Source organism: Octopus bimaculoides, chromosome 2 (genome assembly GCF_046866305.1).
Source record: "Octopus bimaculoides isolate indiv1 chromosome 2, ASM4686630v1, whole genome shotgun sequence".
Lineage (NCBI taxonomy): Eukaryota > Metazoa > Mollusca > Cephalopoda > Octopoda > Octopodidae > Octopus > Octopus bimaculoides.
The window spans coordinates 27474313-27486812 of NC_142929.1; the positions used below are offsets into that span (position 1 = coordinate 27474313).

At 38.1% G+C, this 12500-nt stretch overlaps 1 protein-coding gene across 2 annotated transcripts in view; it reads right to left on the reverse strand.

Moving 5' to 3' along the window:
* The window catches only part of LOC106868268 (uncharacterized), a 54952-nt gene that overhangs the window by 5720 nt on the left and 36732 nt on the right, over window positions 1–12500 (reverse strand). The window contains exons 2-4 of one of the 2 annotated variants that reach the window (XM_052975925.2): window positions 6040–6406; window positions 2895–3468; window positions 1477–2087 (exon numbers count right to left, since the gene is read on the reverse strand). In XM_052975925.2, the coding sequence (XP_052831885.1) occupies window positions 1487–2087; window positions 2895–3468; window positions 6040–6406 (1542 nt within the window). In that variant the 3' untranslated portion in view covers window positions 1477–1486. Of the gene's footprint in view, window positions 1–1476; window positions 2088–2894; window positions 3469–5907; window positions 6407–12500 lie in introns of both variants that reach the window. The other variant, XM_052975923.2, reaches the window with a different exon arrangement.

The window sequence follows — 12500 nt, forward strand, 5'->3', positions numbered from 1 at the left end:
CTAAATCTATGGCTGAATAACCACAACCTCTCCATTCTTATAAACACAATGCCACACTGGTTACTAACATCACTGGGATACTCCTTTGCCATTGTATACCGCTTAAAGTGAGAAAAATACCAACTTGAGTCTCTCAATATATATCCCTCATCGTCGGATGAAAACGCAAAATTATATGCCCATCTACACTGGTGATCCTTACCCAGGCATTGATGCTTTCTACAGGCTATCGCTTGTTTATTAGACATTTAAAAAAATAGAAATCTACATCGTCAGTATTTATGTCCATATTCATGACTGTACAACTGCTATAAATATACCAACCAAACCCAGTGAACCGCGTAACAAAAATCTGTGACTCCTCACCAACTAGAGTCGTATCACTAGCCAGTAGTAGGCACTGACTTTATTAATATCTACTCAATTCTGTGTGCGAGTGTATGTGTGCCAAACAACACGTTTATATGTGCTTGTATGTGCGTGTGCATTTGTACGAGCGAGTGCATTTGTACGAGCGAGTGCACGTGCGCCAGACCACGTATGTGTGGGCGTTTGTACTTCCATAGCTACTAACGGTTATATCTAATACTCGTTTTCGTTGTATTGTGTATTTGTTTCATTTTGGTATCTGATATTTGTTTTGGATCTTCTATTAGAATGAAGTTGTGTATCTTAATTTGCCACTTCTATATATGAAGGTGGAGGCGCGTGGCTTAGTGATTAGGGTGTCGGCATCATGATCGTAAGATTGTGGTTTCGATTCCTGGACCGGGCGACGCGTTGTGTTCTTGAGCAAAACACTTCATTTCACGTTGCTCCAGTCCACTCAACTGGCAAAAATGAGTAACGTTGCGATCGACTGGCGTCCCGTCCAGCTAGAGAACACATACGCCATTGAAACCGGGAAACCGGGCCCATGGGTGCATTTATTTGTGGAGGCATATTAATATTAATATTGAGGCATATTAATATTGATAATAATGATGAATGACCTCATTTATCATCATAAGAAAACGGTCAAGATGAGGTGAAGAAATCTACCTAACTTTATCATTTAGTGTACCAACTTTAGATACACAACTATATTCAGTACCAGAAATGCTACAATGGTTTCAAGTTCATTCTGTTGCTGTAGTATATATTCAATTCTTATTACTTGGGAATACAAATTACATAGTAGGACCAAAATTCAAATTACCTTCGAGAGTAAACGAAGCCAGAGACAATAATATAACATCATAATCAAAATGGAGAGATTATGGTAGCTTGCGACTCACTAAAAGTAACAAGAGAACAATACAATTGATTCGTGCAGCGTTCGAAAGATTTAACCCAAAGGCCTTAGAAAAATGGAATTTTTAACCTTCTAGAATTAGTTTTTTAAGCCAGCTTTTTAGTGAAATTTTGTAATTTGACAAAAAACGTTTCAAAAACAAAGTTTTTATTAAAGATCATTCGTAATTTGATTTCACTCACCGTTCTATATTCACGTGACTTTTATTTTAAACTTTATTCTCTTGTTCTTTAGTTTCTTTGCTTGTTTCGTGCGTTCATCTTTTGATTTCGCAATCATAGCTTTCGCCTCCTTCACATATTGGTGGAGTTTATAAGCGTTGTGCTCCTCTAACATTACAGCATCGAACGGTTTTACTGTGATTCGATCACTTCCTGCAATAGTTACACCACCTTTTACTAATGACTGGAAGTCTTCATTGTTACTTACACAAACAACCCATCTATTTTTCGTATGAGAGTTACCAACAGCCACTGATACGGGGTCGAATCGAAGGCTGAGTAGCATAACCTCGGGGTACTGAGATTCTAATTCACGTTTAATATCTTCATGAGTTATCTGAAGGTCAGAGTCACAAGCAAAACAAATGGTCAACGGCTGAGACTCTGGAAGCGTCTTACGCATACAGATTGTCGGAGGTTTCGTCTTTTTACTACGCAGCTTCGACTTTATATCAGCTACAAGTTTTTCTACTTTCTCTTGTTCGATACCATTCTCATCGTACCACATTAGTTGTTTTTTAATTTCTTCTTCACTTACAGAAAGTCCGGTTGCAATTTTCACTTGCAAGCATCTAAAAAATAAAAAGAGGAATACCAATATAAACGCAATATGGAGGTATTCAGCATTCATTAATTTAACATGGCACTTAACTTTCACGAAGTTATCCAAGATGAAGTTACTTTAATAATTTGTATATTTATGAAACCGGGTAACATGAGTTTGCGTATTTACTACGCCAAGATTTTTTACTCCCAACGTAGGGGACGTAGGCAGAAACCCTTCATGATATTTATTTTGTTTGTGCCGTTCTGATGTTTATGCTTTTTCATGGTAAGTAGCATATTAAGTGAAGAGAGTTGATGTCAACTTACTTGACTTAAGATAGAATCAAAAATTACAAGTTTAGGAATCCTTTAATAAAAGCTTTTAAAAGATCAGTTAATTTTTAAACACTACCAGTTGATACCTGCCTTCCATTAAAATATAACCTACTTACACCTTGCTTTTAAAACCACAATTAAAGAAGTATCAAGAAATGAAGCATACTCTCTTCGTTATTGTGTATATATCTTCAGATATATACTGATTTCTTTCTTCGATATCAAACGTCAGATATATTTGAAAAAAAAAATTGGAATGCCGTGACATTAACTTCAATCTCAAAAGGTAAATAGCGACGGGGGTGAGGCCAAAATTTGGGAATGATAAATTAGTCACGGTATCTTGTGTGATTCATCATAATTTTGGTGTTTATTTGACTAAACATGAAAGCCTTATGTTTCGAGAAATACGTATTAAGACGCTGTGTAATATGCGACTCATATAAGAACATTAGTTATTGTGTAATGAAGAAAATGTAAGACTGGAATGAACAAACCTTGCACCAACTTTGTTTCCATTTAAAGAATAAGTCTTTTCGGAAATTATATTATTTTCAGCATCATCTCTACATGAAATCGGAATTATTGATTCGTTGGAGGTAAAATCTTTCGCTATCGTCTGTTTTTCATCTTTATTATCGGAACTCCAAGTTCCGTAAGGTCGAAAACCAAGACTACGCAAGCGCTGGATTAAACTATTAGTATTTTCTTCATAAGAAGAGAGAGAATCAATTGAAGACTGTTGATAATTGTCTGTATTTAGAGACATTACTGTCATATTATTGTGCAGAGCATTCAATGACTGTAATGGCTTGTGAAATTGTTGAGATTTGCGAATTTCAAGAACAGGTTTTACTACTTCTACGGGATTTTGATCACTTGTCAAGTTCATTTGACTTTGATTGTAAGAACGTTGTGCATAGAATGAATTCTCAGTAAAGGATCGCGGCAGACGGGAAAAATATCGACCAGCGGTGAAATAATGGAGTTGAGCTGTCTTTGGCATCAAATAAATTAGATTTTTATCATCTGTCCTGGAGCAACAAAGTTTTGGATCAAATATGTTTCTGCCTGAAAAAGAATATTCAAGTTTTTCATCAATAATTCTTTAATATGAGATCAAAACTAAACAATACAGCTCTTTATATAGTTGTATAATCTTAAATTATCAAAATCCATCAAAAACATAAAGTTTACTCTGTAATCAAACACAAGACTAATTGTTTAAACGAAGCGAAGAGTTAAAAAAATCAATTCTAGTATATTATTGGTACGTGTGTTATCAATACTGAAAGGATGAAAGGAAAAGTTGATCTTGCAATATATAGAATCAGAACACAGAGGGACAGATTTAAATAATCTTTTCTACTCCAGGCACAAGGCCAGAAATTTTGGGGTAAGAGGCCAGTCGATTAGATCGACCCAGTACGCAACTGGTACTTAATTTATCGACCCCGAAAGGCTGAAAGGCAAAGTCGACCTCGGAACAGATTTAAATAATGTAAAATATTTAATCCAATGCTGGACCGTTTCTGCCAACTTACTGCAGTTCTTCAGATATGTACTGATTTCTTTCTTCGATATCAAACGTCAGATATATTTGAAAAAAAATTGGACTGCCGTAATATTAACTTCAATCTCAAAAGGTAAATAGCGACGGAGGTGAGGCCAAAATTTGGGAATGATAAATTAGTCACGGTATCTTGTGTGATTCATCATAATGTTGGTGTTTATTTGACTAAACATGAAAGCCTTATGTTTCGAGAAATACGTATTAAGACACTATGTAATATGCGACTCATATAAGAGCATTAGTTGTGCATGGTCGTAGATATGGATGTATGGCTAAGGTGCTTGGTTTGCGACCACATTGTTCAGGATTCAATTCCACTGCACAGCATCCCAAACAAGTGTCTTTTACCATAAACTCAAGATAGCCAGTGCCTTGTGGGTGGAATTTGGTAGATGGAAACTGTGCGGAAACTTGATATCGTGTGTGTATGTCTCTTATCCAAAGTGTATTGGTGAAAGATGTAAAAGAGGCGAGAAAACACGAAAACCCATGTTTTCCTATAAAAAAGTATTTATTCTGTCCGAGCTGTACAGACTATTATTTTTCACCATCGCCGTAAGAAATATAATGAATCAGTGAGTGACCAGCTGAGAACCTGTAACAGTGACATTACTATTGTTCATTAATACTAAACGGTGGGAATGAGTTGCATGAATGTGTGTGCCGAACAGGCAAAGAGCGAGAAAAATGTCTCTTTTTCTGAAAGGTAATCTTTACACTCATTTTCACTTTAAATAAGTACAAAAACAATAGTAATTGTTAGTGTCTCGCACAATAAAATTCGCAATCTCATAATCAAAAAGTGCTGTTAAATATTCACTTTCTTTTGATGATGGCCGTGTTCTTATAAAATTTTTGAAACTTCAATTGGTGATGTCTTCTGTTTAAGGGTTAAAAACCATTCTAGAAGGATAAGAGGTAAAGTTGATTCAGCAGGATTTGGTCTCAGAATATAAAGAGACGTGACTAATTACCACATGATATTTTGCTCGCCACTCCACCGCAAAGAACCCACACCTCTAATTCTACGTTATAATTCTATATAAGATCTTTAGTCTTATTTAATTTAGCAAGTGTATAACTTGTAGAAAGAAAATATAGATCCTGCATGTACAACGCTAAATATACTTTTTTTTATAGAGTTAACCTAATTTGTAAACATCGATATGTGGTTGAAAAATAGCAAGGAACAGCTGTTGGTAATCGAACATATACATTTTTTGTTTGCTGCGCAAACGTCGTCATTTATACATTATACAGTTGCACCTTTCTTCTCTCAAGCCGAAATACGAATGGTTCTGTGCCATATTAAACTGTCAATTAAACACATTAATCACGTCTTGTTTGTTTTCTCAGGAATTCGCCACGAATGTAGTTATGCAGTGATAAACTTCTTTCACGTTTGTCTGACATTACAATGTTTCCCAAAGTGATCCGATGTATAAACGGACGTTAACTACGAAGATGAATGAGTTATATACAAACGGCTGAGACTCCAAGTATTTTATTCCTCTATTCGTTTCAATTTCATGACTGCAGAAAGGTTCATACGAAGAGCTTCTGCAAAGTTTCCACCTGCCAAATTCCACTCAAGCACATCAGTCAAGAATATATTTTTAGCTATACTCTAAAATACTTAGGTAACTTGTAACCCATAGAGAGAACATATGAGTCTAGCAAGTGCGACGCTAATTATATAGTCTGATATAGAATTAATGTTATTTCAAGTTCTTTTCTGTATCAAACTGATGCTTGTGTGTAAATCAGTAGATGAACTACAGATTCTATTTCGGCTCAAATTGTTTTCACAGTTAGAATATGTTCTATACAACCTTGAAATTTTTCAAAAGTGAACAAGAATGCTGGATTGTTATCGAGCAACTTCTTTTAGCAAATTGTTTTTTATTGTCTACATATATTAAGAAGTTTTCACTTACCTAATGAAAGATCAATAGAAATTTGGTTCCCAAAAATGCTAATGAAAAGTCCATTGTAGATGACAAAAACACGCCTTTGCAGAACATAAATATTAGCTCTTTCAACTTTACCTTTAGATATCTCCAACTTACCTGACAAAGAGCTTGTGTTACTGATTCGCAATGATGCTTTTGTCGGGTCATGTTTCTGAATAGCAGTCGAGGGCTCACGCTGATACAAGAACTCTAAAGAAGAATATAAAGAAGTTTTGGAGGGTTGCGTATTATCAGCCGAGCAAGTAGAGTTGCATTTGGTGCGACCAAAATATTCTGATTTGGAGGGTGATAACCGATGATGGCAATATAGAGAACTCTCTGCAGAAGAATTCAGTGGCTGGTTTGTGTGGTTAGAATTTCTCCTTACAGACGACTGGAACTGATTGATCTCGGGTATATGTTGATTTAAAGGATTCGGACTGTCTACATTGAGTAGAATTAATGCTTGGCTTGAGGTGGGCATCTGTTGAGACATAATGTAAGAAAACAAAATGGGCAATCAGATACTTTCAAATTTTGGCACAAGGTCAGTAATTTCAGGGGTGGGGGTAAGTCGATTACATCGGCCCCAGTGCTCAGCTGGTACTTATTTTATCGACCTCAAAATGGTAAAAGGCAAAGTCGACCTCGATGTGAGAAAATTATATTACCACAGATACGGTGTTGTAGTTTAATGTATTTGACAACAGTGAAAGAAACTGGTTATAACTAAATAACTTGATAAAAAAATGAATTTCAGTACCTTGTCATATGTATGGTAAACAGTGAAAATCGGAACAATGACAAGCATATTATTTATTCTTAATACATTACGGCAGATTCAAACACGAATATGCTACTCGAAACAAAACAGCGATTAGCATTTTTGCATTCGAATCTGTCAGAACATATAAATATGGAAGTCATCGTTTTGATAGTCGCTGTTCACCGTGAATATGACGATTTATTATTGGTTAGCAGATAACAGCACGGATCAACAAATAACTTGTTTGCCACTAAAGAAGAGCAATATATATAAGTCATCGAAAAATATTTTAATGTGTAAGAATAGCATAATAGATTATATTTATTTTAATGTTGGTTTAGGTATTGATGTTTAACTGGCAGTCAAATTGACTGAAATTGATGTGTGTGTATATGTGTATGTATAGATAGATAGATTGATTGATTGATAGACCGACTGACAGATGCATAGAATTTGTGTGCCTTTGGTCGGCCTGGGGTTCTAGTAGAAGATACTTGCCAAAAATGCCACGCTGTAGAACTGTACTAGAAACCACGTGGTTGTGAAACAAACTTCTTACATCACAGCCAACAAACATGTCTGCGTCTATGTATGAATACTTTTGCCAAGAAAACTTATGAAACAATATACTGTATAAAGAAAATAGTTCCTGTGCTTAGGGATTCTAAACTACTACAACTACTACTACGACTACTACTACTACTACTACTACTACTACTACTACTACTACTACTACTACTACTAGTAGTAGTAGTAGTAGTCGTAGTAGTAGTAGTAGTAGTAGTAGTAGTTGTTGTTGTTTAGCTTGAATGGGTTAAAGTATTATCAAAGTACAATTATCTATTTTAAAGTGACCACGTGACTGATCATACTAACAGACGTTGTTGATCATTGCTGGCCTCAATGTGCTTTTCATTGTTTTAGCCTTCGAATGGTGCCACCCTGGTGGCTAGGTGAGCAGGCCAGCATTCCCTTCCGATAAAAAGGGGGACTGGAGCAACGTGAAATGAAGTGTTTTGTTCAAGAGCACAACGCGGCGCCCGGTCTGTGAATCGAACCCACAGTCTAGCGATCATGAGTGCAACACCCTAACCTCTAGGGCATGCGCCTTCACGCTATTTTAAAATATACTTATCAAACCACACAAATGGGATAAGGAAATTGTTGTTGGCACTCTGTCGCTTACGACGTCGAGGGTTCCAGTTGATCCGATCAACAGAACAGCCTGCTCGTGAAATTAACGTGCAAGTGGCTGAGTACTCCGCAGACACGTGTACTCTTAACGTAGTTCTCGGGGGAGATTCAGCGTGACACAGAGTGTGACAAGGCTGGCCCTTTGAAATACAGGTACAACAGAAATAGGAAGAAAGAGTGAGAGAAAGTTGTGGTGAAAAAGTACAGCAGGGTTCGTCACCATCCCCTGCCGGCGCCTCGTGGAACTTTAGGTGTTTTTCGCTCAATAAACACTCACAACGCCCGGTCTGGGAATCGAAACCGCGAGTCCGCTGCCCTAACCACTGGGCCATTGCGCCTCCACGGGATAAGGAAATATAACGTTAATAACAGACATGTTAAACAAAGAGTGGTGACGATGGTAAAGAAAGTGGGTAAGGAAAATTTTTAGCTATACAAGGTGAAAAGAAAGAATTTCTAGATGTATTGTGTTAGTGCCTCTTATAATATAGAAACATTTCTCATGGCACCAACAAACAAAATGGAAAAGGTGGTACCCCAGAGGACAGCGAGGGAGATGAAGGAAGTTGTTGTAATTTAGTGACAATGTAAAGGCGGCGGATTGGCAGAACCGTTTGCACGCCGGACAAAATGCGTAGTGGAATTTCTTCCGGGTTTTTACGTTCTGAGTTGAAATGTCTCTCAGGTCAGCTATGCCATTCATCCTTTCGGGATCGATAAAATAAGTACCAGCTGAGCACTGGGGTTGATGTAGTCGACTAGCCTCCTCCCGCAACTTCTCAGGCCTTGTGCCTATAGTAGGAAAAAAAATTTTGTTGCGAGGTCAAGGACATTTGAGTGGAGCGAATTATTTTTTTTATCGTGAAATATGAATAATGATTCCTTTTATAAGTAACTTGTGGCCTACGTGCAATTTTGCAGAAAATTGTAGCAACATTTCTATCTGCAAATACAACATATGTCCTTTTAATTCCTCAAAACATTTGTCGTCGTTTCAAAGCAAACATCACGCTTCCTTTAAGATATTGTATTCAATACACAGACTATTTTATAAAAATCATTTCAGTTCATTTTTATTGCTGTTTGTGAATGAAATTGTTATTTGTTTGCTTTTCACTTATGTTTCAACGTTTTGTATGAGTGAATAGTCGACAAACAGGCTTATCTCCAAATGACTATTCAGTTAGTATAAAAACTACCTTGATACACGAAGTGTTCATATACATACATACATACATACATACATAGTCCATATGTGTGTGTATATAATGTTTGTTTTTATAAGTTTTCAAATGCCCTTCAACTTAGGCAAGTATTTCCAACTATAGACCGGCACTAACTAATGATTTATGAGTTAAAAATAGTAATAATAATAATAATAATAATAATAATAATAATAATAATAACGATGATGATGATGATTTCTTTATTAACCACAAAGGCTTACATTAAAAAAAACACGGATAGCACAGGACAAAACAAATGATTGGGTGTGTATGTGTGTGAGTGTGTTGTTGTGAGGGTTTTGCTGTAAACAAGACTAACAATTTTTTTTTTAAAGAAAAAAAAGAAAGAAAGAAAGAAAGAAAGAAAGAAGGAAAGAAAGAAAGAAAGAAAGAAAGAAAGGAAGAAAGAAAGAAAGAAAGAAAGAAAGAAAGAAAGAAAGAAAGAAAAGGAAATCAACAATGTGTAAGCTTCAATAGGGAGGAGACGTTCGAGTACTGCTCATGGAAAAAAGCCCATAAAAAATCCTGGGTGCCCTGACTTTTGGGGCAGGTGACTTTTTTCCATTCCTTTCTTCCAACTACAGGCGTATGCTCAGGGCAAGCCCGTTCACTCGCACCATTCTCGCCACTTTCATCCACCTTTCAGCAAACTAGCTAGAAGACAACACTTCCCTCTCTACCCTTATTTTCCGTTTCAAGTGAAACTTGAAGATGTTGATCAGGAATTGGCCAAAGAACAAAATGTTTGTCATCAGCCCCTTCAATCTCGTCCATCATACAACCTTTTTCGCCATGGTCACCAGGCATATAAACAACCTTTCCTTCTCGGTTAAAGGAAGGCGGCGGGGCGATCTTCACGATGGATTCAGTTGATAGCAGGATCCGTCCCACACGCGACAGCAGGTGTTTCACACAAACCCACTGGTCAACAACGTTCGGGCACTGGACGGGTGCATGTAGGACCGTTTCGTCGTCCTGCACGCATCTCGGACATGTTCGGCTGACGACACTTCCGTGCCTGTAAAGTTTATCTGCCAGGCCAGAGATTTTTGGAAACTATCCATCGGTCCCGGCCGGAATGTTCGCCGAATGTTCTTCGACACCCAAGGTCTTCCCAAGAACGTTGTCGCACTTTTCCTCCTCTAATTCTCTATAAAAGGCTAAAGTGGACGTTCCACCTATTGCAGTGTCCGATTGGCTGAGGGCTGTGAGCACTTGAAGACATTCCACTTTCCAAACGCTCCCCTTCGGTCTCTGTTTTTCCCAGGACTCCAGCTCCGCTAAAGAACCTAGCGGCGGGAATGTGTCTGGCTAACGGCGACAACAACTGTTCACCGTCAAAGAAGCACTGCAGATGTCGTACCCACAGAGTCATGTCTGCGTATCATCTACCACGGCATGCCCAGGCCACCACTTAGCGAGTGCTGACAGCAGATAGACCACCGACCATCGGGACGCGTCCCTTCTACAAGAAGCGGAAGAGTATACGCTCCAGCATAATCAGACGGTGGTCAGGACAAGGCACTATGATCGAGCGATAGTAGATGACGGACACGATATACGCGTTAGCCACCTTTCTGCCCGACCTTTCAGGGATAGCTTTCTCTCGGCTTATTTCTGGGTGAGAGTAGTCACCCTGCTCGTTACCTCATCCCATTTTTTGTCCATCTGGAGGTCCGGACTGAATCAGACTCCAAGCAATTTCACGGGTCCGTCCGTTCAGCGCCCAACGATGCAGTTGGACAGCATGGACTTGCTTCTCCAGGTGCCGAACCGCAAGCCCACTGATTTTTACTGGTTAACCGACGCTCCTGAAACCGCCTCGTAGTCCCTGAAAACAGTGCCGATCATTTCTATGTGTTTATGATCCAACACCACCACGGTGACGTCGTCGGCATATGCCGACACGCATCTCTCACATCCTAGGTCACGTGGAATACTTCTCAGCTCCTCCAGTTTGTGTGGTAGCGGCTCGAGAGTCAGTACATACAAATGAGACGAGAGGGGGAAACTTTACCGGATCGAGCGCATAATGTTGAACGGCATGAGAGGTGACCGTTCATTCTGACCACTGAACAGATGTCGCTGTGCATTGTAGTGATCCAGCCCCTGAATACAGACCTGAAACTAGCTGCCTTGAGGATCGCCGCCAGGTTTAGATGGTGGACCCTATCGAAGGCTTTAAACTGATCTAAATTGATCGGGGCTCCACCCGTGCCAGGTTCTTTAGTCACTTTTTCAATGATGTATCGCATGAGGTGGAGTTTGTTGTAGATAGATCTTTTCGGAGTGGCACATGTCTGTGCCACCTCTATCAGATCTCGGACGACGTAGCTAACACCTTGGCCAAAATTTTGAACTCTACATTCAGCAGAGTTATGGGCCTAAAGTTGTCAATACAATCCTCCTTGTTCAGGTTTTTTCTCAACAACGCTACCGCTGGAATTTTGAAAATGCAATTTTTTGAAAAAAAATTTTCAGAATTGGATCCTCTATAACCAAAAAACGTGGGATTCCGTAAAAAAAAAAGATCAATATATAACCATTTTACCGGAAGTTATGACGGAAAAATCGGATCGTGTAAATTTTCCGAAAGTACCCTCCCCACCCCTCCCCCCAGGGTCGTTAGCATCGCATTTTTTTTTTCATATTCATTTTCTACACACTTGTTAACACCAATCAGGCTGGTTTATTTTTTCTTTTCTTTTTTTTTTTGTTCCTGGGTAAAGGTCTTTATATTGACCCATCTTTCCACGGGGACTTAGAATTAACTGCAGGATGTGTTGATGAGTCTGAGACAATTGTTAAACCCTGGATAAAGGATATACGTGCTTCAGCAAGACAGCACTTTCTCACAAAGCTCACGTAACCCAAAAATAAATGTCAAACACACAATCCGCTCGTCGGATTTTCGTTTTCATCTTGCGCACTACACGTCTATACTCTAGGCGTAACAGCAGAGAACTGACGCGACCTATCGGCGCGAAAATTTTCACACATGCCCAGAAAGAGGGACATCACCTCTTACTTAAAGGATTTTTCTCGCGCAGCATTAGTTTTGGCGGGGAAAAATAATGCCGGACACCTTTTGAATGCACCTCGTACATCCACGCACACAAAGATACACATATACATCGCCAGAGGGTAGGCGAGATACTCAACCTTTTTATTACCATTTTATAGCAGCCAGCCAATCATTTTTCTTTAATGTATTATCTACATCACCATTTTTTCAGTCTTAATCAATATATATATATATATATATATATATATATATATATATATATATATATATATATATATATCAATATACATATATATATATATATATATATATATATATATATATATATATATATATATATATATATATATATATATATATATATATA